The 26,900-nt window shown below is 41.3% G+C and overlaps 1 protein-coding gene across 2 annotated transcripts in view; it reads right to left on the bottom strand.

The window, feature by feature from the left end:
• The window catches only part of LOC130829023 (radial spoke head 10 homolog B), a 46,790-nt gene that overhangs the window by 16,796 nt on the left and 3,094 nt on the right, over nucleotides 1-26,900 (bottom strand). For both annotated transcript variants that reach the window (XM_057695131.1, XM_057695132.1), the window contains 13 exons: nucleotides 24,897-24,972; nucleotides 21,618-21,686; nucleotides 19,949-20,122; nucleotides 18,252-18,337; nucleotides 16,344-16,464; nucleotides 11,204-11,380; nucleotides 10,158-10,317; nucleotides 9,811-9,932; nucleotides 8,656-8,845; nucleotides 7,581-7,695; nucleotides 6,554-6,633; nucleotides 6,314-6,462; nucleotides 857-964 (listed from right to left, as the gene is read on the bottom strand). In XM_057695131.1, coding sequence (XP_057551114.1) covers nucleotides 857-964; nucleotides 6,314-6,462; nucleotides 6,554-6,633; nucleotides 7,581-7,695; nucleotides 8,656-8,845; nucleotides 9,811-9,932; nucleotides 10,158-10,317; nucleotides 11,204-11,380; nucleotides 16,344-16,464; nucleotides 18,252-18,337; nucleotides 19,949-20,122; nucleotides 21,618-21,686; nucleotides 24,897-24,972 — 1,627 coding nt within the window. The remainder of the gene's footprint in view (nucleotides 1-856; nucleotides 965-6,313; nucleotides 6,463-6,553; nucleotides 6,634-7,580; nucleotides 7,696-8,655; nucleotides 8,846-9,810; nucleotides 9,933-10,157; nucleotides 10,318-11,203; nucleotides 11,381-16,343; nucleotides 16,465-18,251; nucleotides 18,338-19,948; nucleotides 20,123-21,617; nucleotides 21,687-24,896; nucleotides 24,973-26,900) is intronic.

The raw sequence follows: 26,900 nt of genomic DNA on the forward strand, positions 1-26,900 counted from the left end.
GCAATTATATTCCAATAAAGAGCTTAATAAAAAAAAATCTGTGAGGATGTATGTTCTCTCCTTAGGTTTGTAAGTCCTTTTTCTATTTGAGGGAAACATTTTATATTAGCTAATTGAGGACAGTCACTTTCAGAAGTATTTTCTTCTTTCTTGAACAACCAGAGAAGAGGCTCCTGTGAGAGTTGGTGCTGGCATGGCTAAGCCCTCTGGAGATGCTGGGGCAGGGTGAACGTATTTTGTACATAAGGAGGGTATGAATGGGGGGAGGGGTTGCAAAGGGAAGACTGTTACGGTTTGAACTGTGCCTCCCAAAAAAGAGCTGGGGTCCCAACCCTCAGTATCCTCAGATTTACAGATAATCGAGCTAAAGTGAGGCCACTAGGGTGGGCCCTAGTTCAGTATGGCGGCTGCCCTTATAAGTAGAGGGAAATTTGGACCCACAGAGAGAAACGTGGAGAGAAAACAATGTGAAGAGACACAGGGCTGGGGGGTGGGACAGCCACTGCGAGCCCAGGAGAGAGGCCTGGAGCAGCCGCTTCCCCACAGCCCTCAGAAAGAGCCAATTCCACCCACACTTTGATTTCTGACTGCCAGCCTTCAAAACTACAGACAAGATGTGTGTTCTATAAGCCAAAAAAAAAGGTGGGGGCCAGGTAGCACGTACACATGTTCTAAGGAAGGAGTGTGGTGGGCATATTCAGGGAAGAGCTAACTAAGTAGGTGTGACTCAGTGGTCAGACGTGGACTCAGAGAGGTGGCTGTGCTGGCACCATCAATGCCAATCCAATCGTGGGATCCAAGGCAAAACAAACAGCCTGAGTTGGATCTGTACCATTCGTGACACCTCTTTACAAACCTCAAGTTCAAAGTTGCTGTCAATTCCATCGTGCATGAAAGGATTATCCTCTGCTATGACCTCCACAAATTTGCTTGCTGTTAATTCTTTATTTATTATTTTAAAGCTCTGTAAAAGAAACAACCAATCAAACCATAATGGCCAATAATTACAAACAGCTATATATTTTAAGGTTAATTTATATCAATACAGCACTTTAAGGAGATATTCTAGAAATGAGTATCTTAAAAACTGGTAATTTTGAGAAGCGTTCTGGATTGACATTGGTATTTACCTCTCTACTCCTTCCCTAATCCCTCTAAGGCAACCATGAAGACTTTCTTAGAGGCATAAACATAGAACAGAGAGAATGGGAGAGTAGATGCTCCAGATGCAAGCTATCAACACAGTTCTCCTGGTGGGCTTAGCTGAACCAAGAGCAGAGAGCTCAGGAGTCAAGAGGCAAGTCCATTCCAGGAACTCAGGAAAGAGACATCTCTGAAAGCCATGCCACAGGTGAGCTGGACACAGGAAGACCCGCAGAAAGTCTAGGTGAAGACCTTTTGCACATCTACACTGAAAACAGAAGGTGGACTTGCTGGAGAAACTGAATTAGAGCACATTTGGCTCTCCTACAGTCAGAGTCCTGCTGAAAACAAGGATAGGGAACAGTGCATCTTGGTAGGGCCCTCCCTCCATACTGACCCTCCATACTGACTCTATTCTGAGAACTAGAAAAGCCAAGTTCATATCCCCCAGGCAGGAGTTAGGAGAAATCCTCCCTTGGAAAATCAAACATCCAACAAAAAAAGAAAAGCTCTATCAACAGTAGGCTGGTGGAGGGACTTCCCTAGTGGTCCAGTGGTTAAGACTGCGCTGCCAATGCAGGGGGCACAGGTTTGATCCCTGGTCAGGGAACTAAGATCTCACATGTCACAAGGCACAGCCAAAAAAAAAAAAAAAAAACCAACCAAAAAAACAAAAAAACAGTAGGCTGGTGGGGAGGAGAGAAAGGGGAGAAGTGGGGCCATTTCCTGGCTTGGTTACTCCACAATGAAACCTAATCTTTGACAACTGTCATTCATCCATGAGAGCTTCCAATCAGCCTTAGAGTGCCACAGTCTTATCTATGAGTGAACAGCCAAGGCTCACCACATACTATGGGAAAAGACTTAATATAAAAGCCAGAGAATAAAACCAACAGGGGTGGGGGAAGGGAGATCAGAATTTGGAAGGAACAGAGGCAATGTAAAATGCCAAGAAAAAAAATTCCACTTAGCTCTCCCACCCCAAATTCAGTTCTTCAGTGGAAAAAGAGAGATTGCATCCATGCTTTAAAAAGGGACAAAGGATTAGAAATGTGATTCAAACAGAAGGGAAAAGATGACACAGGAAATCTCTCCTAAAGGAGAACAAAAAATGACAAAGATATGGATGATCAGAGAGAAAAGACTGAAATAAAATGAAATTGGCCCAGGAGGTTTGACACTCATGCTGCAGAAAAAGGATAGAGCAAATGGAAGGAAGGAAATCTGAAGCAGCAATTCAAGAGCTTTTTGCAAGACTGAAGGACATAGGTTTCCAATGTAACAGACATAAAAAGACAAATACCAGAGCTATACCACTGTGAAACTTCAGAACAAGGATAAATGTAGATTGCAAGATATTTCAGCAAGGAAAAAAAATTACATCAAAATGATGGAGAAGCAACAGTAATCAAGACAGTGTGGCACTGCTAAGAGGATAAACATAGACATAAATGAAATACAATTGAGAGTCCAGAAATAAAGCCATACATCTATGGCCAACTGATTTTTGATAAGAATGCCAAGACCAATAAATAGAGGGAAGAACAGTCTTTTCAACAAATGGTGCTAGGACAACTGGGTATCCACGCACAAAAGAACTGTTGGACCCCCTACCTCATACCATATATTGTACAAAAATCAATTCAAAATGGATCTAAAGACCTAAAAGTAAGAGATAAAACTCATAAGACAACATAGAGGTTAATCTTAATGATCTTGGCTTGACAATGGAATCAGACTTAACACCAAAAGCACAAATGCAAAAGAAAAAATAGATAATTGGACTTCATCAGAAGCCAGCAAAAACAGGTTTTAAATAAATCAGAGTCTCATAACATAACATACTCAAATGTTCACATTTCAGTGGAAAGCCACTGACTCATCATGCCAAGAACCAGGAAGATCTCAAACCAAATGAACAAAGGCAATCAACATATGCCAACATCAAGATGACAGAGAACACAGAATTAACCAACAAAGATTTTAATTAAAATGCTTAAGTGAGTCATTACAAACATGCTTGAAACAAATGGGGGAAATGTTTCAGCAAATGAATGGAAGAAATAAAGCACTAAATGGAAATTTTAGAACTGGAAACTATAATAATTAAATTTTAAAGCTCAATAGGTGGGCTTAACAGCATAAAGAAAGAGAAGAATCAGTGAACTTCAAAATGGAATAACAAATTATCCAATCGGAACAACAGAGAGAAAATAGACTGAAAAAATTAAACAGAGACTCTAGGACCCATGGGCCTATAACAAAAGATCTAACATTCATGTTATCAGAGTCACAGAAGGAAAGGAAAAAGAAGGGTGGGTTGAAAAAGTACATGAATAAATAATGGCTGAAAACTTCTTAAACTTGGTAGAAACATAAACCTACAGATCTAACAATTTGAGTGAATCCCACACAAGATAAACCCAAAGAAATGCACACTAAGACACACATCAAAATTCTGATAATTAAGACAAAAAGAAAAATCTTGAAAGAAGTGGTAGTTAAATGACACCTTCCTATAGTGGAAAAAATTCTCATGACAGCAGATTTCTCATCAGAAACTATGGGAGCCAAAAGGAAGTGGCACAGCGTTTTTCAAGTGCTGAAAGAGGACTATCGACTCAGAATCCTCTAGCCAGAGAAAATATCCTTCAGGACTGAAGGGGAATTCAAGTCATTCTCAGATGAAGGCAAACTAAGAATTTGTTGCTAGCAGACCTACCTTAAAAGGAAGGCTGGAGGAGATTCTCTAAATAGAAAGGAAATGAAAGGAATCTAGGAACTTCAGGAAGAACAAACATGGTAAGCAAAAAATATGGGTCAGTACAATATACTTTGTACTTTTCCTCTTGAGTTTTATCAATTATGTTTAACAGTTAAAGCAAAAATTATCATACTATCTGATGTGGTTCTAAAGGTAGGTAGAGGAAATATCAATTATATTATAAATGGTAGGGGGTAAAAAGATGTAAAGGGAAGTAAGGTTTCTATACTTCACTTGAATTGGCCAAATGATGACACCATTAGGCTGTGATAAGTCTAATATATTTATAGATATTCAAATAAAACTACTATTAGATCAATCAAAATGAAATTCTAAAAAATGTTTAAGTAACCCATGGGAATGCAGGAAAAGGAAAACATAAACAGAGAACAAACAAAAATCAAAAAATTAAATGGCAAACTTATGCCTAACAAACCAATTACATTAAATGTACATAGTCCAAATATACCAGTTAAAACAGAGATATTGGCACATATTGCTGGTGGGACTATAAAGTGATCCAGCCACTGTGAAAAATAGTTTGGCAGTTTTTTTTTTAATTAAACAAATACTATATAACTCAATAATTGTCATCTGGGGCATTTATCCCAGAGAAAAACTTGTCCACAGAAAAAGATGTACGCAGCTGTTCATACTATCTTTATTCTACAGCTACAAACAACCCAAATGTCCCTTGACAGGTGGATGGATAAACAAATCATCATGATATGTCCATCAAATGCAATACTATTCAGCAACAACAAAGAACTACTTATACATGCAACAAGATGGATGAATCTCAAAATAATTATGCTGAAAGAAGCTACACAAAGAGAAAATAGAGAAAAGAGATAAGACATCATATTATAAAGTATAAAATATTTTAGCTAGTCCCAGAGGTTCTGAACCAATGATTAAAGAATAGTGGAAAAATTTTCAAAACTGATGAACAACAATTATCTATGGATTCAAGTTAGCAGGCGCCAAGCTGAAGAGATTCTCACTTGGCCAAATATGGGACAGTTTGACCGTGGGGATGGAAAGAAGACTGCAGTGGGTTGAAACATATCAAACGTATAAATCCAGAGTTATAATGATATTTTCAAAAGCTCATTAGTCACTTTTGAAGAACTGTCAGGATATCAACTCATTCTGAAAATTAATAAAGGGAAAAATTGAGCACTTATCCTTCCTTTCCTGTGTATTTCAGAGTCATTAAATAGCCAATAAGGTAGAGTTATTCTTTAAACAGGATTCACAGCTAACAAATGCAGACGGAATGATAGAATTAGATAATTACTATTGTGGGACCCTTGAGGAAATAGTGGATGTTAGCAATGACCGTCAGGGCTGCTCGAACCACTAGTGAAAGGTTTACAGGGAACATGGTAATGGAAGGGTCCTGCTGACACCGTATGACCCACTGGTCAATCTCAGCATCACTAAAAGGGAGCATCTCTGATGGGACACAACAGGAATTAGCCAGAAGCATCTGCAGCTTTGTCAGGAAAAAAACCTGAATCTAATCAAGCTAATACTAACGACCACTTTAATGGAAATGAGGGGGGGAGGGGAAGGAACACGTGTCATCAACTCTGAGGACGCAGCCAGACATCTGACCAATCAGTCTACAGGGACAAATGGCCTCATTTCTTCAATAAGGGACCACAGAGAAGAAGAAAAGTGAATAAACAGGTGTATAATACTGCATCCAAAAAAAATCATATACTTTTAAAAACTATTTTCCTATCGATATTGATTTTTTGGTATATACACATTTAAATTTATAAAATCAGTTTCACATATATATGACACTTAAATTTTAAAAATCACTCTATCCCCTGTTAGTATTCGATTATTTTAGTTTTATCCTTTATCTTCCCACAAGTATAAATTAAAAGTATCATGAAAGAAAAACTACCAAGAATATGAGAATATTGTATAAATTAGACGTTCTCACTATTTTCCAAACTAATAACTTTTTTAATCTTTTTTTTAAATTTTAAAAAATTTTTTATAAATTTTTTTAACTTTTATTGAGATACAATTGAAATACAATAAACTGCATATCAAACTAATAACTTTACTTTTTTGATGAACAGTAGTTTTTTTTTAAGTGACATCCATCCCCCATCTTCCTTTAAAAGGAAAGGTGTGCATCAACAAAGATGCTGGAGGCCCCACTGACCATACCCCTCCCCCTCCCTGGAAAGCCTATTGGGCAGAGGCTCCCATTTCCCTTCCTTCCACTGTCACAGGCCACTGGAATTACTCTCTTCTGCTGGTGGCTGTGAAAATTTATCCCAGACCTTCACTTTGTTCCTTGCTTGTGATAGCTAGAATATTTTGCCTTTCTTAAATTAAAACGCCTATAAATATAAAGCAACATCAGCCAGGAGTGGTCACCTTCAACATCCAGAGGAAGTGTCTCATGTTCATTGTCAGCTCATGGGGAGGAGCTGCGTTTGGTCTGCAGTAAACTGCGTAGATCTCCCAGCACTTATCCACGTAATTCATTGAATAGAGCGTCCGCTGGGCCTCACAGAATAGATGGCCTAAAGATGTAATGGAAAAACAAAAGAGGATCACAAAGCTCTACTTTAGAAAAAATTATGGTAAATATAATTCTATTGGTTTTGTATTTACCTTTTACATGGCAGGCATTTGGGCGAATGTTCTCATTCATCAGTTTTGTAAAACACAGAAAGAGCGATGGGCTTCTGTCTCTGTGATTAAAGAGGTACCATAATCACGCCTCCCTCCAGGAGGTGGAACTTAATTCCCCTCTCCTTAAGTGTGGGGTGGACTTAGTAACTGGCTTATAGAAAGGGAGAAATGGTAAGCCTGCAGTAGAGAAACCCGGCTGACAGCACTGAACCACATGATCAAGGTTAACGTCCCCAGTAATGAGACAAATCGACATCATTCACCCCTGATAGGACAGTATTCTTCCCCCAAGCCCTAACCTCAGTGTGATGATGAGAAAACATCAGCAAACCGAAATCGAGGCACATTTTACAAAATAACTGACCAATATTCTTCCAAAGCGTCAAGGTCATAAAAGACAGAGAAACTATCACAGTTGTAGGGACTGAGGAGTTACGAGGACTAAACACAAGGTGGGATCCTGGATTCGCTCTTGGAACGGAAAAGGGAAAGACTCAGGAAATCGTAATATAATCTGTAATTTAGTTAATGGTGTTGTAGCGATGTTAATTCCTTAGTTTTGATCAGTGTGGCATGGTTCTGGACGATGTAATCATTAGGGGAGCTGGAGGAAAGGTATTTAGGAATTCTCTGTGTTAACTTGGCAACAGTCCTGTAAATCCACGATTATTTCAAAATAAAATGTTTTTATAAAAAAGATACAATGTCAGGTTTGCTCTGAGAAAGACAGGAGATTCTGGTCTAAGGAAGAGCTGGTGGTGACTTTCTGAAATAGAAACTTGAGGGCTATTTGCAGAATTGAAACACGACCCACATCGGAAGGATTTTCCAATTTTTAATCTTGTTTCTCACGGTTTTGTGGTTAATATTTGTGGGACAGTTGTTTCTAATCTTTCATTTCAAGAGTATGAAAAATAGTAATGAATGTCAAAGAAAAAGAACAATGTAACAATCCTGACGGTTAGCTCCGCCCTCATCCTATCACAGCGTCTGCACGAGTACTTACTGGAATTCTTTGTGATGAATGTGGTAAGCCAACTGCAAGAGATAATTCAAAAATGTTCTCAAGAGTATTGTTGCGAATGGAGAATGAATTTCTTCAACTGGTATGTCATTATTGGCTAAAATGAGAAAATTGGAGAGGCTGCCTAGTAGTTTCTGGAAGCTTCTATGTTATCTACTCCTGGTACACAATTGAAAGAACTGAATAAAAATGCAGGACATGTTTTCCTAGCGACTACTCTGAACAGGCTATGAGCATCCACCTGAAAAGTAAGTTCCACACACAAGATCTCTGTCTGGTCACCTTACAAGAAACTTATGAGATACCTTATCCTGGTGTTTTTCAAAGTGGTCTGAGCCACAACTGGATCAATGCTGCTAACTCTAAATGGGTTTGAAGTGTGTTTCAGACACCTTGAAGTAAGTAAGTATTAGTTCTAAAGGCAAGTAGGTAATTTGAGGCCTTGGAGCCTGCCTCTCACAATTCAGCTGAAAGGAATAAAACCTTAAATGTTGTTAATTTCATTGCAGGAAGTTTTTAACTTGAAATCAAGCCCAAGCCCACAATTACCTAAAGCCTCTTCTAGGCTATTCCAAGCCCTCCCTGATTCTCTCTGCTTCTGACCAGACGATCTGGCACTGTGTTTTGTTTTGTTTTGTTTTGTTTAGTTTACTATAGATCAGGGGTAGGCAGACTTCTCTGTAAAGGGCCAGATGGTAAATTTTTTAGGCTTTGTGGGCCAGAGAGCCTCTGTCACAAACACTCAGCTCTGGTGCTGCAGGCCGCAGACAAGACGTCAACAAATAAGCATGGCTGTGTCCCAATAAAACTTTGTTTACAAGAACACGCGGTGGGCTGGATTTGGCCCACGGGCCCGCTTTGCTGACCCTGCAAAGAATCACAAGATTCTCTCCTCAGTTACATTTTAAGCACCTTGGGAACAAGACCGTGTGCTGCTTTCTGGAATACCTCTCCCACATCTGCCTTCCTCACTCCCTCAACACTTCCTAACTGGTCTCAGGGTGCCGTGATGTTATACTCTTCTTTAAACCAGATGTGAAGGATCTGGAATACTCACCACTTAGTACCCTATCCATATCAGCGAGGGTTATTTTATGGTGATGAAATTTGCAATCTTTTAGAAACCTCCAGAAGTGAAGCTTTGTCATCAGAAAGGTGTTATCCAGAGAGTGATCACATCCTAGGCTGCTGTAAAAGCTATAGATTCTTCTTAATTCTGTAATATTTCTTAAGATGGCATATTCTACCTGAAAAGAGAAAACCATACATATGTTCATCTTACCTGATAAGAACAAAAGTAAAAGCAAACCTGTTTTCTAAATTAAACGAGGTAACACATGCAATAGCATTTACTTCTTACCACTGGAAGAGCTCAATAAATGTTATGTTCTCCCCACCCATCCCCGGGTCAATAAAATACAATTTCTGAATAAGAGAAGAAAGACATGCTGTTTTCTGGACAGTGCAGTTACTTTCAGACTGCTCTGTCCTATGCTATCCTGTTTCATCCTATCTCAACGGCAACAATAAAATTCTCATGTCTACAGATCAATATCCCTCATGGACACAGACACAAAAATCCTCAACAAAATATTAGCAAACCACAGAATTCCCTGGCGATCCAGTGGTTAAACAGACTCTACATTTCCACTGCCGGGGTCCCAGGTTCAATCCCTGTTCGGGGAACTGAGATCCCACATGCCACATGGTACAGCCAAAATTAATTAATTAATTAAAAAAAAAGACATTCAGTACATGACAGCAGTCATCAACTGTATCTTCCCAGGACTGTGGAGACTACTAATGTTTCAGCCTAAAATATAAATTTACAACAATACAGAAGGTTTGTTCGTTTTTTTTAATTTATTTATTGGCTGCATTGGGTCTTCGTTGCTGCACATGGGCTTTCTCTAGTTGCTGCGAGCGGGGGCTAAATCTTCATTGTGGTGCACAGGCTCCTCATTGTAGTGGCTTCTCTTGTTGTGGAGCACAGGCCCTAGGCACGTGGGCTTCAACAGTTGCAGCACATGGGCTCAGTAGTTGTGGTTCACGGGCTCTAGAGCACAGGCTCAATAGTTGTGGCGCACGGGCTTAGTTGCTCTGCGGCATGTGGGATCTTCCCAGGGCAGGTCTTGAACCTGTGTCCCCTGCATTGGCAGGCAGATTCTTTACCACTGCGCCACCTAGGAAGTCCAATACAGGAGGTTTTTACCTGCTTCTTTTCTTCTGATTGGTCTCTCTCCGGGTACATTTTCAGCAACAAACTGAGATCCAGCTCGATGCTTGAGCCTAACAAGGAATTACTTTCACTGCCATCAAGCTTTCTGATGATTTCTAGCAAATGAGGGCAAATACATGGGATAAATGTGAAAAGCAATGTTAAAATGGTCCAACATTATGTCAAAATGATTTTGCGCAGAAGTGTGACACAAGAGTATTCAAAAACCTATAAGGAAGCAGTTGCTCACAGGAAACTCGTGTTTTCTGAAATATTAGGTGTATTTTTGATGCAATATTACACATTAATTTGCCTCCAGGTGACAGGTTGACACTCCCTACCGGCACTGGTGGAGGTTCCGCAATACTGGTTCCCGACGGCAGATTCTGAAGCCGTGTCCAGGAAGCTGATCAGTTCACCTTCAAGATTTGGAAACTCCGCTATGTGGTCATTGGAAAACGGGCCCTCATACACACGCCCATTCTTGAAAGTTAATCGGCCCTGCAGAGAGATAAGTTTTTGCAGCTTAGGAAAGGCATTTTTAGAAAACCATTGGTAAATGTACATCAATATGTTTTTCAGGGGTTTGGAAGCTGCTGTTTGCTTGTTAAGATCTGCACTTAGTTCACATACAATCGGACTCCTACAGTCTCTCATCACCATGTAGATCCTCTCTCCTCTTCCCGATCCCTCTTCTTCTCGCCTCTCTCTGTAGATACAGATCTGCCCCACAACCTCTCCCCAACTTTAAGCACCCCTAGGTCACAGAATGTGGCTTATTAAATGTGCTGATGACCAGCAGATGTGCCTATCACAGAACGGGGACTCTCCTGATATGGGTCAAACACAGGTCAATGGTTGGTCTGACTCAGAGGTGGACAAATGATCCAGTTCAGCCCAGTGAAGCAAAAGACATTTGTGGAAAACTTCTCCAAAAAAGAGTTTCTTCTCTCCTTCTACTTATTGCAGTATGTAGATGTGAAGCCTGGAACCAGAGCAGCCACCTTGCAGTCATGAGGGAGGGGCAGCGTAAGAATGAAGCTGACCCATATGGTAGGAGACATGGATGAATGGAGGAGAAACCCTCACATCATGGAGTTGCTGAATCAAACCAGTCCTGAAGCCCACATTATTCTTTATCACTTATGGAAGATTAAGCTAGATTTTCTGTTACTTGCAACCAAAACCACCCTAACATACACACATACACACTAAATAACCTCTAAATATAAGGAAAATTGATATGTCAGAAATTATTTTAAAATTTATATAATCTTAAGAAACCAGTAAGTTATCCTATGCAAAATGGATAATACACTTTACTACACAGAGAATGACATGCCTTTAGGTAATCTTTAAAATGTAATCTTCACAGGTCTGTACTCACCATGCCATGTTTTTTATTGGAAACCCATTCTCCCTCATACATGGCTCCACTGGCATAGCAGAACTTCCCATGGCCATGACGGTATCCATTCACAAACTCTCCTATGTATTCATTTCTCAAAGGATACTGGGAGTAGGGGATTCGCTTTAGAAACCACGTGTGTGTCCCAAAGCCATTCTGAAAAGGAAGCAGATTTCCATGACAAATGCTCAGAATGTTTCCTCTTTTTACCTGAATCCATTTAAAATTAGGTATGAATCAAATACAGGGACTCATTTGAAGCGGCGAAGAGCATGCGCGTTGGAGTCGCACAGACTTGGGTTCCGTCTCAGCTCAGATATTTACTCGAGATTCCCTGGCAGTCCAGTGGTTAAGACCCCGTGCTTCCACTGAAGGGGGCTCAGGTTCCATCCCTGATCAGCTCGGCTGTTTACTAACCAGCCCTTTGATGTAAGGCTAATAATTAGTCAAGCCCTCTGGGTCTCAGCTGTAAAAGGGAAATAACACCTACCCCACAGGTTGGATGTAAAAATTGAAAATAGTGTATATAAAGTGCCTGGCTTAATATTATTTAAATTTTATTTATTTTTAACATACAAATTGATAAAAATATTCCCTCCTCAATCCCACTTTCCAGAGGTAACCACTAGTTGTGTTTGAAATTCATCTCCGTTTTCCCCACGCACATACAATCATATTAAATCAAGATACTATACACATATATAAATGCACACACATTTTTTTCAAAAATGGAATGTTTCTATATATACACCATTTTTTTTTTTTTGAAATCCTATCTGACTTCACTCACTGTTATCCAGCTTGGATACATATTCCATTCTGTAAATTCTGGGTATACACTGAAGAGAAATGAAAACTGGGAATCAAACAAATATGTGTATACTCATGTTCACAGCAGCATTATTTGCAACAGCCGAAAGGTGGAAGCAACACAAGTGTCCGTTGAGGAATGAAATGCATAAACAAAATGTGGTCCATCCAGACAAGGAATATGATGCAGCCTTAAAAAGGAAGACAAGGGACTTCTCTGGTGGCGCAGTGGTTAAGAATCCACCTGCCAATGCAGGGGACGTGTTCGACCCCTGGTCCAGGAAGATCCCACATGCCTCGGAGCAACTAAGCCTGTGTGCCACAACTACTGAGCCTGAGTGCCACAACTACTGGGCCCCCATGCTGCAACTATGGAAGCCCATGCACCATAGCTTCATGCTCTGCAACAAGAGAAGCCACCACATGAGAAGCCCGTGCACCACAACAAAGAGTAGCCCCTGCTTGCTGCAACTAGAGAAAGCCAGCGCACACGAAAAAAGACCCAACGCAGCCAAAAAATAATAATATTTTTAAAAAAGGAAGAAAATTCTGACACATGCTTACAGCATGGATGAACCTTGAAGACACTATGCTAAATGAAATAGGCCACTCACAAAAGGACAAATACTACATGATTTAACTTCAGTGGAGTCCCTAGAGTAGTCACATTCACAGAGACAGATAGTAGAATGGGGGGTGCCAGGGGCTGGGGGGAGGGGAAGGGGGCAGTTATTGTTTAATAGGTACAGAGTCTCAGTTTTGCAAGATGAAAAGAATTCTGTGGATGGATGGTGGTGATGGCTGCACACAGTGTGAATGTGCTTAACACTGAACTATATACACTTAAAAATGGTTAAGATGTTAAATTATATGTTATGTGTATTTTACCACTATTAAAATTATAAAGAAGAAAAGAAAGTTGGAGTGGCCATATGCATATCAGAAAAAGTAGACTTCAGAGGAGTAAAAATCACCAGGGTTAAAGAATGACATTATAAAATTATAAAAAGGGTCAACTCACCAAGAGGACATAACAATCCTAAACATGTATACACATAACAGATTGTCAAAATACATGAAGCAAAGACTGATAGATCCGAAAGGAGAAATAGGCAAATCCACAACTATGCTTGGATACTTAGACACGCTTCTCTCAGAAATGGATAGAAAAAGTTGACAGAAAATGAGTAATGCTATAGAAGATCTGAACAACACTATCAACTGACTTGATCTGACATTTATAGAAAACTCCACTCAACAAAAGCAGAAATACACATAACATTCACCAAGACAGACCAAAATAAACCTCAACATCCTGAAAAGAAATGCAATTATAGACAGTATGCTCTCTGACCACAGTGGAATTAAACACACAAACAAAAAACCACAAAAGTATCAGGGAAGAATCCCCAAATATCTGAAAATTAAACAATATACTTCAAAATAATTTATAGGCCAAAGAGAAATTGTGGGAAAATTAGAAAATATTTTCAACTGAACAAAAAATAAAAATACATCAAAATAAGTGGGATACAGATAAAGCAGTGCTAAGAGGAAAAACTGTAGTATTAAATCAGTATATTAGAAAAAAGGAAATGTCTCAAATCAATAAAGCATCCATACAACTCTAGGAAAAGAGAAAATTAAACCCAAAGCATGCAGAAGGAAGGTAATAACAAAGAAGAGATATCAGTTACACTGAAAACTGAAAAACATCAGAGAGATAAAACTAAAACTGGCTCTTTGAGAATTTTAATGAAATTGATACAACTCTAGCAAGACTGATGAAGGAAAAAGAGAGAAAACACAAATTACTAATATCAAAAGAAAGAGGGACCATCACTATATATAAAAATAATAAGGGAATATTATGAACAACCTTGTGCTGATAATATTAGTTATTTCTATGAAATGAACTCCTTCAACATAATACAAACTTACAAAGCTTACTTAAGAAGAAATACATACCTAGGAATAAACCTAACCGTGGAGGTAAAAGACCTGTACTCAGAAAACTATAAGACACTCATGAAAGAAATCCAAAACGACACAAACAGATGGAGGGACATACCATGTTCTTGGATTGGAAGAATCAACATTGTGAAAAATGACTGTACTACCCAAAGCAATATACAGATTCAATGCAATCCCCATCAAATTACCAATGGCATTTTTCACAGAACTAGAACACAAAATTTTACGATTTGTATGGAAACGCAAAAGACCTTGAATAGCCAAAGCAATCTTGAGAAGGAAAGATGGAGTTGGTGGAATCAGGCTTCCTGACTTCAGGCTATACTACAAGGTTACAGTGATCAAGACAGTATGGTACTGGCACAAAAACAGAAATACAGATCAATGGAACAGGATAGAAAGCCCAGAGATAAACTACGGTCAACTAATCTATGACAAAGGAGGCAAGGATATACAATGGAGAAAAGGCAGCCTCTTCAATAAGTGGTGCTGGGAAAACTGGACAGCTACATGTAAAAGAATGAAATTAGAACACTTCCTAACACCATATACAAAAATAAACTCAAAATGGATTAAAGACCTACACGTAAGGCCAGACACTATAAAACTCCTAGAGGAAAACATAGGCAGAACACTCTATGACATACATCAAAGCAGGATCCTTTTTTGACCCACCTCCTAGAATAATGGAAATAAAATCAAGAATAAACAAATGGGACCTCATGAAACTTAAAAGCTTTTGCACAGCGAAAGAAACCATAAACAAGACAAGAAGACACCCCTCAGAATGGGAGAAAATACTTGCCAATGAAGTAATGGACAAAGGATTAATCTCCAAAATATACAAGCAGCTCATGCAGTTTAACACCAAAAAAGCAAATAACCCAATCCACAAATGGGTGGAAGACCTAAATAGACATTTCTCCAAAGAAGACATACAGATGGCCAACAAACACATGAAAAGATGCTCAACATCACTAATCATTAGAGAAATGCAAGTCAAAGCCACAATGAGGTATCACCTCACACCAGTCAGAATGGCCATCATCAGAAAATCTAGAAACAATAAATGCTGGAGAGGGTGTGGAGAAAAGGGAGCTCTCCTGCACTGTTGGTGGGAATGTAAGTTGGTACAGCCACTATGGAAAACAGTTTGGAGGTTCCTTAAAAAACTAAAAATAGAACTAGCATATGATCCAGTAATCCCACTCCTGGGCATATACCCTGAGAAAACCATAATCCAAAAAGAAACATGTACCATAATGTTCACTGCAGCACTATTTACAATAGCCAGGACATGGAAGCAACCTAAATGGCCATCAACAGATGAATGGATAAAGAAGATGTGGCACACATATACAATGGAATATTACTAGGCATAAAAAGGAATGAGATGGAGCTATATGTAGTGAGGTGGAGAGACCTCGAATCTGTCATATAGAGTGAAGTAAGCCAGAAAGAGAAAAACAAATACTGTACACTAACTCATATGTACGGAATCTAAAAAAATCCTACCTATATAACCTGTATACAATTAACCATATAAAGCTTTTCTTTTCTGTGTGGGAAATGCATAGATTTTAAAGTGTAAATAATAATAATCTCAGGTCTTACAGGAGTCATGTGACTTATGAATTTACTAATGAAAGAACCTAGCTTGTGAGACCTTTAGAAAAAACTAAATACTAACAAAACAGCACTTAAAAAAAAAAGGCTGATATAGCCATAAAAAAATAAATAATGCCATCTGCAGCAACATTGATGTACCTAGTGATTACCATACTAAGTGAAGTAAATCAGAAAGAGAAAGACAAATAACATACGATATCATTTATGTGTGGAATCTAAAATATGACACAAATGAACATATCTACAAAACAAAAACAAATTCACAGACACAGAGAACAGGCTTCCGGTTGCCAAGGGTGGGTGGTTGGGGAGGGGTGGATTGGAAGTTTGGGATTAGCAGATGTGAACTATTAATATAGAGAATGGATAAACACGAAGGTCCTACTGTGTAGCACAGGGAACTATATTCAATAACCTGTAATAAACCATCACAGAAAAGAATATGAAAAAGAACATATATACATGTATAACTGAATCACTTTACTGTAGGGCCAAAATTAACACACTGTAAATCAACTATACTTCAATAAAATAATTTTTTAATGGTTGATTTAGACCAGTAATCATAATGTGAGTTTGAGAGTTTCTAAATTTAACACAGCTTGAATTTCAGATTACCATGCAGTACCCTACCAAATGATTCACGGGTGAGGGTGAGCAGAGCGCCACCTCTGGGTGTATTCTGCTGAAGCCAAGAGCACGGTACCTGGACCCCCTTCTCCCACCGCCCGGTGTACTCCTCATTACTTGTCAGCCATCTCATCCTGCCTTCCCCGTGGCGCATGTTGTTCTCCCACTGACCTTCGTATATATTTCCAGATTTGTAACTAGGACAAAAAGAAATAAAAAACAGTTATCTCATGTACAACACTTACCTTTAAGACTTTCTAAAACTTTCTCCCTGAACACCTGTGAAGAAAAACCACCTCGTGCCCATACAGTCTTCCCTGTATTTAAATTCAATGGATATGCATGTGGTTGGTAAAAATAATCATCCTAGGGTGTAGAATGAATCCCTTTATTAAACCTTCTGATCACTTAATAAAGCAACAAAAAGTAGATAAGAATAGGGTTTTTAAATCTTTTAAAAATAATTCCCTATAAACCTTCCTACACTGTTGGTGGAAATGTAAATTGGTGCAGCCACTGTGGAAAACAGTATGGAGATTCCTCAAACAAACAAACAAAACCACTAAAAATAGTTGCCATATGATCCAGCAATCCCACTCCTGGGCATATATCTGGATAAAACTGTAATTCAAACAGATATATGCATCCCAATGTTCATTGCTGCACTATTTTCAATAGCCATGACATGGAAGTAACCTAAATGTCCATCAACAGACAAATGGATAAAGAAGATGTGGTACATATATACAAGGGAATATTACTCAGCCATAAAAAAGAATGAAATAATGCCATTTGCAGCAACAAGGATGGACCTAGAGATTATCATACTAAGTGAAGTAAGTCAGAAAGAGAAAGACAAGGGACTTCCCTGGCGGCGCAGTGGTTATGAATCTGCCTGCTAATGCAGGGGACATGGGTTCTATCTCTGGCCTGGGAAGATCCCCCACGCCATGGAGCAACTAAGCCGATGTGCCACAACTAATGAGCCTATGCTCTAGAGCCCGTGAGCCACAAATACTGAGCCCACGTATCGCAACTACTGAAGCCCACGTGCCTAGAGACCGTGCTCTGCAACGAGAAGCCACTGCAATGAGAAGCCCACGCACCACAACAAAGAGTAATCCCCGCTTGCTGCAACTAGAGAAAGCCCACGTGCAGCAACAAAGACCCAACACAGCCAAATAAATAAATAAATAAGGGAGGGAGGGAGGGAGGGAGGGAGGGAAAGAGAAAGATGAATACCATATGATATCACTTATATGTGGAATCTAAAATATGACACAAATGAACTCAGCCATGAAACACAGACACAGACAGAGAGAACAGACCTGAAAGAGAGTGGGTGGGGGAGGGATGGATTGGGAGTTTGGGATTAGCAGATGCAGACTATTATATATAGGATGGATAAACAAGGTCCTACTGTAGAGCACAGGGAACTATATTCAATATCCTGTGATAAACCATGATGGAAAAGAATATGAAAAGGAATGTATATGTATGTATAACTGAATCACTGTGCTGTACAGTAGGAATTAACACAGCATTGCAAATCAATATATGTCAATAAATTTTTAAAGTAATAATTCCCTATAGTATTATGATTAGTTAGTATTTTGCCCTTAATCCTTAAAATATTTGACTCCACGAGCCCAATCTAAAATCAAGTCAATATGTCAATATTCCTCAGAAAATATAAAACTAGTAATGGAGACCCATGATTCATATGGAAAACAAAGAGAGGCAGTTTCTACGTCTCATAAAGTGAAACAGTATGATTAATTTGTTTTTTTTTCCAAAATTTTCTGAAGAATATGTCATCCCTGTGGAGATTATCTTGGGGTTAATTTCAGTATTCCACCCTGCTTACACAGAAAATGTGTGCTCTGTAAGTTCTGCACCTTATCTTTAATAGCCCTGGTGAACGTTATCTGGGCCCACAAACGCTTTTCACCAGCATCCCAGACACGGCAGCGGGGGTACCTACCAGCGTATCCCCCAGCCCTTCTTGATGTTGTGCACCCAGTCTCCCTCGTACCAAGAGGTGCCCTCTTGATTGTAGTAAATGGAGCCCTAGAACAAAGGATATCATTTTTTTTAAATTAAGCCTCATAAAACAAATGCTTTTTGAAAGGTAAATATTTTAAAAATGCATGATTTTAAGGAGTCTAAGTGATGCTGAAAATGTCATCCTTAGGTAAGACATATCATCCTTGTTATGTTTCTGGTTTGTGATGAAAAATATTGTAAAGTGCCCACCAAGTGAGAATAAGACAGCGTCACAAACCACTTACTCCTGAATAACAAGTGTCATGCACGGGATGCAATGACCACATCCGTTACATTCGGTACTTTCATTACAGTCAGTGATTATCACTCAAATAAGTAGCTGAAGATATCCTACTTTTTGTCACCTGAAGTGAACAGTAGTGCCTTCCTTACAACTGAAGGTCACTCTTATGTACCAAAACCATTTTTGTTTTATCCATTTTGACATATTATTTTACTGCCTCCAAGCGTAAGTGAACGTGGCATAATTTTTCTTTGATGATTCCTTTAAGGCAGTGGGAGTAACCACCGTGCAAAGCATTTGGATGTATACTGAATGGCTTCAAACTGCTTGTTTATTCACCGGTTCGTGTGTGTGTGTGTGTGTGTGTGTGTGTGTGTGTGTGTGTGTGTGTGTGATTTTTCTAACTTCTTCCTCTTTATCAAGCTAACCTGTTCCTTCTTGCAGCCATCCTGGTGTCTCCACCTGGAAGTCACCATCCCCAGCTCCCCCCAAATATAGGAACTGATCTACTTTAAGCTAAAAAACAAAACAAAAACCAAAATGCAGAACACAAGGCAACAGTCTAAATCTGAGTCAAGTGATAATTATAAAGAGAGAATTTTTCTTTTGACATTTTCTAAAAACTGTACTACAGTATTTTATCATTCTATACGAAAGCAAAACAATAGTACCAAAAACAGCAACCTCACTTAAAAGTAACTATAACCTACGTTGCTGGTGAGAGTGTAAGATGGTGCAGCCACCACGGAAGACAGTTTGCTGGTTCTTCAAAATGTTAAACGTCAAGTTACCATAGGACCCAGCAATTCCACTCCAAGGTATATACCCAAAAGAACTAAAAACAAGTACTCAAATAAACCCTTGCTCTCATAGTCACAGCAGCGCTATTCATAGTAGCCCACAGATGGAAACAGCCCAGACGTCCATCAATGGATGGATGGATAAACAAACTGTGGTCCAACCGTACAGTGGAGTATTATTCAGCCGAAAAAAGGAATGAACTACCTACAATGTGTATGAGCCTCAAAAACATGATGCTCAGTGAAGGAAGCCAGACACAAAAGGCCACATAGTGTATGATTCCATTTATAGGGAACGTCCAGAACAGGTAAACCCATAAGAGACAAAAAGCAGATAGGTGGTTTCCCAGGGCCGGGCGGGGGGGGGGGTTTATTTTGGGGATGATGAAAATGTCTTGAGACTAGAAGGAGGTGATGGTGAATGCACTAAATGCCACTAAAGTGATCACTCTAAAACGGTCAATTTCACACGATGTGAATTTCACCTCCGTAAACAGTGAACACACCCTTCACTTTCACAGCCCCCCGCTTCTCGCCCTCCGGGTTTGCACACCCTCTTCACAGCCAGGGGCGCGTGGCTGCCTCACCCACCTTGCCGTGTCTCTTGCCGTGGCACCAGTGGCCGATGTAGGACACGGGCTGCGTGCTGCACTTGAACATGCCGAATCCATGTCTCATGCCGTTGACCACTTCTCCTTCGTAGGTGCTGCCATCTGGCCACGTGTAGACGCCGTGGTTCATGGGGATGTTTTTCACAAAGTCCCCCTGGGGCACAATGGCCATCAGCGTGACAAAAAGAAGGCAGTGGAGAGGTCCCTCGTCTCGTGGGCTGCTGGAGTTATGGATACCACGCCGACCTCTCCTCCTGTGGAAATGGCTGAATACACCCCCCCCTCCCGGCTCCCACCCCCTCCGCCTGTCTCTACACATCCCATCCTCCCACACCTGGTCCCTCCACCGGGCAGAAGTGGAATGAACTATTGGGAAGCCTGTGTGCAGGCTAAGCTCCAACAGGCCAGCAGGTAACGTAGGACGGTGGTGGCTTCCAAGCCTGGCCTCAGGAACTTTGGATTCTGGACCCCATCTCAAAGGAGGCTAATTCACTGAATTCCAGTTTCCCCCAGGAGATGGTGACAATTAGCCAGGCTCAGTGACTGCTGGTGGAAACCCCACTATTCTGCAGACACGTCAGCCAACCACCTGCCCCGGGGGTGCCTTCCAGAGAATCCGCTGTGCTTGGGCCCAGGGTGGTTGGCCAGCACACGGTCCTGCACACCTCAGCCCAGAGGCATCAGGTTCTTTTCCAGGAACGTGAACTCCTGGAGGCGAGGGCCCAGCCGACCTCCCAGGGAATACTGAGAGCCTGAATCCCGCTCATGAACCCTCCTGACTGGGCTGGCGTGTGTGTGTGGGATGAGGAGGGGAATCTGTGCAAGAATGAGCCCCCCCTGACCTTCCAGAGGTGACGGACCAGAGGCCGCGGCCAGCAGCCAGGGTTTTGGGTGGGGCGGGTAATTTCCTGGGAAAGGCTGGCCTGAAACGGCAGTTGGGACCCAATCCTCTGGCCACCCTGGGCCTCGGACATTCTCTCCCCTCCGTGACAGTGAAGGTGGACCCTCCCACCCCTCGCTCTTCCCCAGCCTCATCTCCCACTGTCCACTCTGCCTGGCTGCCCACCTGGCCCAACGCGCCTGTCTCCCTCACCTGGTTATTATCTGAATGTGTGCATTATGTCCCCTGTTTTAAATACTTTCATTATGACTTAAAAACACCATCGCATCAGCAGCTCTGCAATTGTTATTTTCAGAGCAGCGTTGCAGGCCCACACACACTGTGGAGGCACCAATCTAAAAACACATGTTCCCCTCAACCCAGCGAGAGGGGTTAAGTGAAACCCACATCATGGACCCCAAGCAGCCAGTAAAAATAGGTAGATCAGGGCAAACAGATACAGCTTGATCTCTACAAAAAAAAAAAAAAGTGCAGAAGAGAGTGTATAATAAACTATCTTTGTTTGTAAAAAAGTGGGAGAGGCTGAAGAATACCTCTAGAATATACAAATGGAACTGGAAACTGGTGGCAATTTACAGAGGGTCCCCTGTAGTAACGACTTACTTATCACCTCTGTTCTTTGGTTCTGTGGTTTTTTTTTTTAACCCATGTGCTGAGTTACTTTTATGAAACTAGTATGTTTAATTGTGGGAAACTGACCATTAAATCACATAATTAGTTTAGAACTGTAACATATCACATGCTTTACCTCGTATTTCAATCCATCGGCCCAGACGTAAGTCCCCTGTCCGTGCATGAGTCCTTCTGAAAACGTACCCTTCGAAACAGAACAACAAAGCCTTAGGCCCAATCTTGATTTTATACAACTGCCGCCCAGGGATTCAGCTCTTAAAATGGAACCGTGTTCAGCCGGGAGCCGGCACCACAACTGGCAGCCATCCTCCTCTAAAAGGGATCTGAGGAAGAGTCCAAAAAAACCAGGTTCCCTAAAACCGACACCAGGCAGGGCTGTGCAGTTGTTAAACTGAGCTGTAAATTCATGCTTCCTCTCCTAATTAAGCTGCTGGAAAACTCTACAGTTGAAAAGAACTCATATGCTTTGGGCTTTGCATTTCAAAGTTTAAGGGTCTTTTGAAAATTATTTAGACTAAATGGAACTGATTAAAACCATTATCTGGATGTCAGAAATTATGACATTTGTCAACATCACACTTTGTTTTCCCTCACTGGGAATTATCAGTGTGTGTGTGTGTATTGACACGTGTGTGTACACAATACACAATTGTTGGTACAGTTCATTTACGTTTAGCGTGTCTATTATTAATGTACAGGAACTAGTTGCTAAAAACTTAACGCAGCTGAATGTTGCAATGCAACCAGAGAAAACAAGGATAAAATTACACCCAGTTCTTCCTTGGAATCACTTCTGTAGAGGTGGTGAGGTCAGGGGTTGACGGCTGGAGGGAGCTAAGAATCTATGGAAACAGCACCCTAACGCCGTGGTCCTAGACTCAACTGTGCAACAGAGTCACCAGCGGTGGGGCGGGTGGGGTGGTGAAGGCACAGATTCCTGGGCCTACCCCCACCCTAGAGATTCCGGTTCATCACCAGGTCTGGGCTGGGGCCCAAGAATTTGTATCTGCAAAAATTCCCAGGTGCTGCTGCTGGTCCCTGGGAGCATGCTTTGAGAACCACTGCCCTAACTTCACTAGCAAGAAGCTCCACTGTATTACCCGTCCAGGTTAACCTGGGTGCACATTAGGCAGGGCTGGCGCTCAGGGAAACTGGGGGCAGCCAGCGATCTTCCAGCTGAAGGCTTCAGCTCTCGTTTGGATCATGGAATCGATCATGGTTGCAAGAAGCAGAGTTCTTAAAGTATGAACAGAACAGAAAGGATGGTGCTGCATCTACACAGGAAGGGCAAGTGTTTCATGAAATGTCTATTTTTAAAACTTATCTTTAGGAGATTGTGATCTAAACACATCACAAACTCTGGTCTGACCCATGTGGGGCCTGGGGCTACTGAGTCGTTCTGCTGGGTCTGCCTCTCTCGCCATTTAAAGGGGATCCAACTGACGGTTACATTTACTTGAAAGAATTTGAGTCTAAGGAAAATACGGGAAGTTTACAAAGCAAGTAGCTGGTGGTGAGGAAGGGGGATCCTCTAGAAATAAAGAGGTGTTTTCCCCCCATCAGTGGGAAAGGCAAGGTTGCCTGGGCAGGCTTGAGCTACCAGGTGACTGGGTACCTGAGGACCCCAGGGTTGGTAGGAGCTGTAATCATACCGTCAGCAGCCCAGCAGGGGTTTATCCCGCGAGGTCCAGCACCAGGTATCTCTAAATTACACACATGCTGGTGCCTCGTGTAAGCACCACAGAAATGAAAGAAGACTCTGATAAGGATAAAGAAACACTATAAATGCCCAAACCAGCAAAGGACAGTCATTTTAATGAATATCATTCAGCCATAATAAATGGCGTGGGGTGTTTTGTTTTCTTTTCTTTTGTTTTGTTTTCGGCTGCACAGCTTGTGGTATCTTAGTTCCCCAACCAGGGACTGAACCCGGGCCCTCGGCAGTAAAAGCTCAGAGTCCTAACCCCTGGACTGCCTGGGAATTCCCACAAATGGTGTTTTTAAGAGTTTTTACAACACAGGAAAATCAACATGCCATATGTTAAGGGGAAAAATCAGGGCACTGAAACCCATGCCTTTTGACCTCAGCTACAAAAACCTGTTCTCCTATAATAAGTACATATTCCTTGGATAATCTGAACAAATGGATGAATGACAACCTACATTGGAGCATCACTGATAAAGAGAAAAAAATGAAAACACCTGAAAAGTATCTAATAATAATGGCATAGTTCTGAATGGTAAATTAGAGCACTATGCAATATTTAAAATAATAATTATGGAAGAGGGAATGGGAAGTTAGTGTTTAAAGGGGACAGAGTTTCAGTTTGGGATGATGAAAAAGTTCTGGAGATGACGGTGATGGCTGCACAAGAATGCAAGTGTACTTAATGCTGCTGAAACTTACACTTAAAAGATGGTAAGTTCTGGACTTCCTAGGTGGCACAGTGGTGAGACTCTGCCTGCCAATGCAGGGGACACGGGTTCAATCACTGCCCCAGGAAGATCCCACATGCCGCGGAGCAACTAAGCCCGTGCGCCACAACTACTGAGCCTGCGCTTTAGAGCCTGTGAGCCACAACTATTGAACCCATGTGCTACAACTACTGAAGCCCACGCACCTAGAGCCCGTGCTCTGCAACAAGAGAAGCCACGGCAATGAGGAGCCTGTGCACCACAACCAAGAGTAGCCCCCACTCACCGCAACTAAAAAGAAAGCCCACGCACAGCAAAAAAGACCCAACACAGCCAAAAAAATAAATGAATTAATTAATTAAAAGAAAAAGGTAAGTTTAATGTACATTTTACCACAAATTTTTAAGTTATGGAAACCATGCATTAATACAGCGATGTAGGCATAACGGAAAAAAGATTCAAGATGTTATCTACAAAATTAATATGCCCACGTGAAAACACTGATCCACTCATTCAAGAAATAAAAGAGGGGCTTCCCTGGTGGTCCAGTGGTTAGGATTCTAAGCTTCCACTGCAGGGGGCGCGGGTTCAATCCCTGGTCGGGGAACTAAGATCCCAAAAGCCACATGCCCCACCCCACCCCCAAAAAAAAGAAAAGAAAAAAAAGAAAAGAGACATAGCAAATTGGAAACATTTATGGCAAAAGGATACTGGGATTTTTACTCTTTGTTATTTACTTCAGTAGCCTTAATGTTGTCTGTACAAAATAAAACGTGGGAAAAGGAAGAAATCTAAAATGACTACTTCGATTGTACTGTCACGTTTTTACCTTAAAATATGTACTCAGGGTTCAAAATAAGATCAGCAGTAAGTACTTCCAGTTTCTTTTGAGGAATCAGTGGACTTTTTTGAAGATGCAAATCTAAAATTAATCACCCCTCACTGTCTGCCCTGCCCAGTCCCAAAAGGTGTAACTCACTTGATAGGTACAGCCTCCTTGAAAGACAGCAAAGCCTTCTCCCTCATACAGACCACGGACTTTTCCCCCTTCATAGCTACAATGAAACAAAGCTCAAGGCAGTGAATCATGTGAGCAAACCTCAGTGACAGTGGGTTAAAATACATAATGAACATCAATGAAAAAGCACCAATGATATCTCACGTTCACTCAACAAGCATTCCACACACACCCCGTTCCCCGGGGGGGAAACCACTGTGTGCCCGCCCCTTTCTAAGTACCGGCGCTGCAACTGTGAACAAGTTCCTGACCTCAGAAGCTTACGGTTCAAAGAGGAGAGATGGACAACAAAAAGGAAACAAGTGAACAAAGACTGCGTTCAGTTTTTGTGAAAGAAATGATTGGGGAATGTGAGCAGGAGTAAGGAGGAGGCTACTTCTAACAAAGACTCTGGAGAAGAGGATCCCCGGGAAGAGGAAACAGCAAGTACAAAGGTCCTGAGGCAGGAAAGAGCCTGCCGGCTCAAGTTCAGCTGCGCAGCTGGACGACACTGAGTAGGGGAGCCAGTGATGGGAGGGAGACCAGGGAGGCAGTGGCTGGGTGGGCTGGGCTGTGATGAAACCTTACCATAAAAGCCAAAGCTCTAGGAGGAGTCGCCAGAGGGTGTTAAGAGGTGGGTTGGACCAGATTTATGCCTCAAATCTCCACTGCTGAGGAGATGGGACTGTGGCAGGGAGAGCTAACTGCTGGTGGGGGGGGGGGGGAGGGGAGACAGATGGAGGTGCATGGACTATTCTGCACAGTTTTCTGTCTGGGGTGATGGATAGTGGGGATGGTTGCAGGACACGGTGAGTGTACTTAATGCCACTGGATTTATACTTAAAGTGGTTAAAACAGTACATTTTATGTTATGTGTATTTTACTATAATTAAAAAAAAATATAAGATATATCCTGGACATAGAACCAACAGGGCGGACTTCCCTGATAGCAGGGTGGTTAAAAATCTGCCTGCCAATGCAGGGGACACGGGTTTGAGCCCTGGTCTGGGAAGATCCCACATGCCGTGGAGCAACTAAGCCCATGCACCACAACTACTGAGCCTTTGTGCCACAATTACTGAAGCCCTCGCGCCTAGGGCCCCATGCTCTGCAACAAGAAGCCACCACAATGAGAAGCCCGCGTACCACAACAAAGAGTAGCCCCCGCTTGCCACAATGAGAGAAAACCCTCACGTAGCAACGAAGACCCAACGCAGCCAAAAAATTAATTAAAAATTAAAAAAAGAAAAAAAGAACCAAAAGGGCTTGCTGACGTTGTGGCTTTGGGGAAGGGAGGTACCAGGACCAGCACCCAGAGTTTTAGTTCAGCACTGAATGGATAACGTATGATGTGTCACCCAGCTCACCTCTAGGCTCTGAGGTAAGTGAGGCGGAAAACAAATGGACCTGTGACAGCCATAATCATACTGGGCTTATTCCAGGAATCCAAGGAAGAGTAAACATTAGAAAACTTATAAATGTAATTCATGATATCAGCAAATCAAAGAAGAAAAACCATGTTTACCTCAAGATGTCACAAAAGTATTTGATAAAATTCAGCAATCATTTTTTTTAATTCTAATTAATGGCAATCACTATGGAAAACAGGATGGAGGTTCTTTTAAAAAACTAAAAATACAGTTACCATATGATCCAGCAATCCCATTCCTGGGCATATATCCAGAAAAGACAAAAATTCTAATTCAAAAAGATACATGTGGGCTTCCTAGGTGGTGCAGTGGTTAAGAATCCGCCTGCCAATGCAGAGGTCATGGGTTCAATCCTAGCTCCAGGAAGATCCCACATGCCGCGGAGCAACTAAGCCCGTGTGCCAAAAAATAAAAAATAAAAAAAAAAAATAAATAAAAAGATACATGTACCCCAATGTTCATAGCAACACTATTTACAATAGCCAAGCCATGGAAACAACCTGTGTAACCACTAGGATGTTGTGGAAATGACAGAGGGTGTCGTCTGAGACTAGGT

Source organism: Hippopotamus amphibius, chromosome 9 (genome assembly GCF_030028045.1).
Source record: "Hippopotamus amphibius kiboko isolate mHipAmp2 chromosome 9, mHipAmp2.hap2, whole genome shotgun sequence".
Classification (NCBI taxonomy): Eukaryota; Metazoa; Chordata; class Mammalia; order Artiodactyla; family Hippopotamidae; genus Hippopotamus; species Hippopotamus amphibius.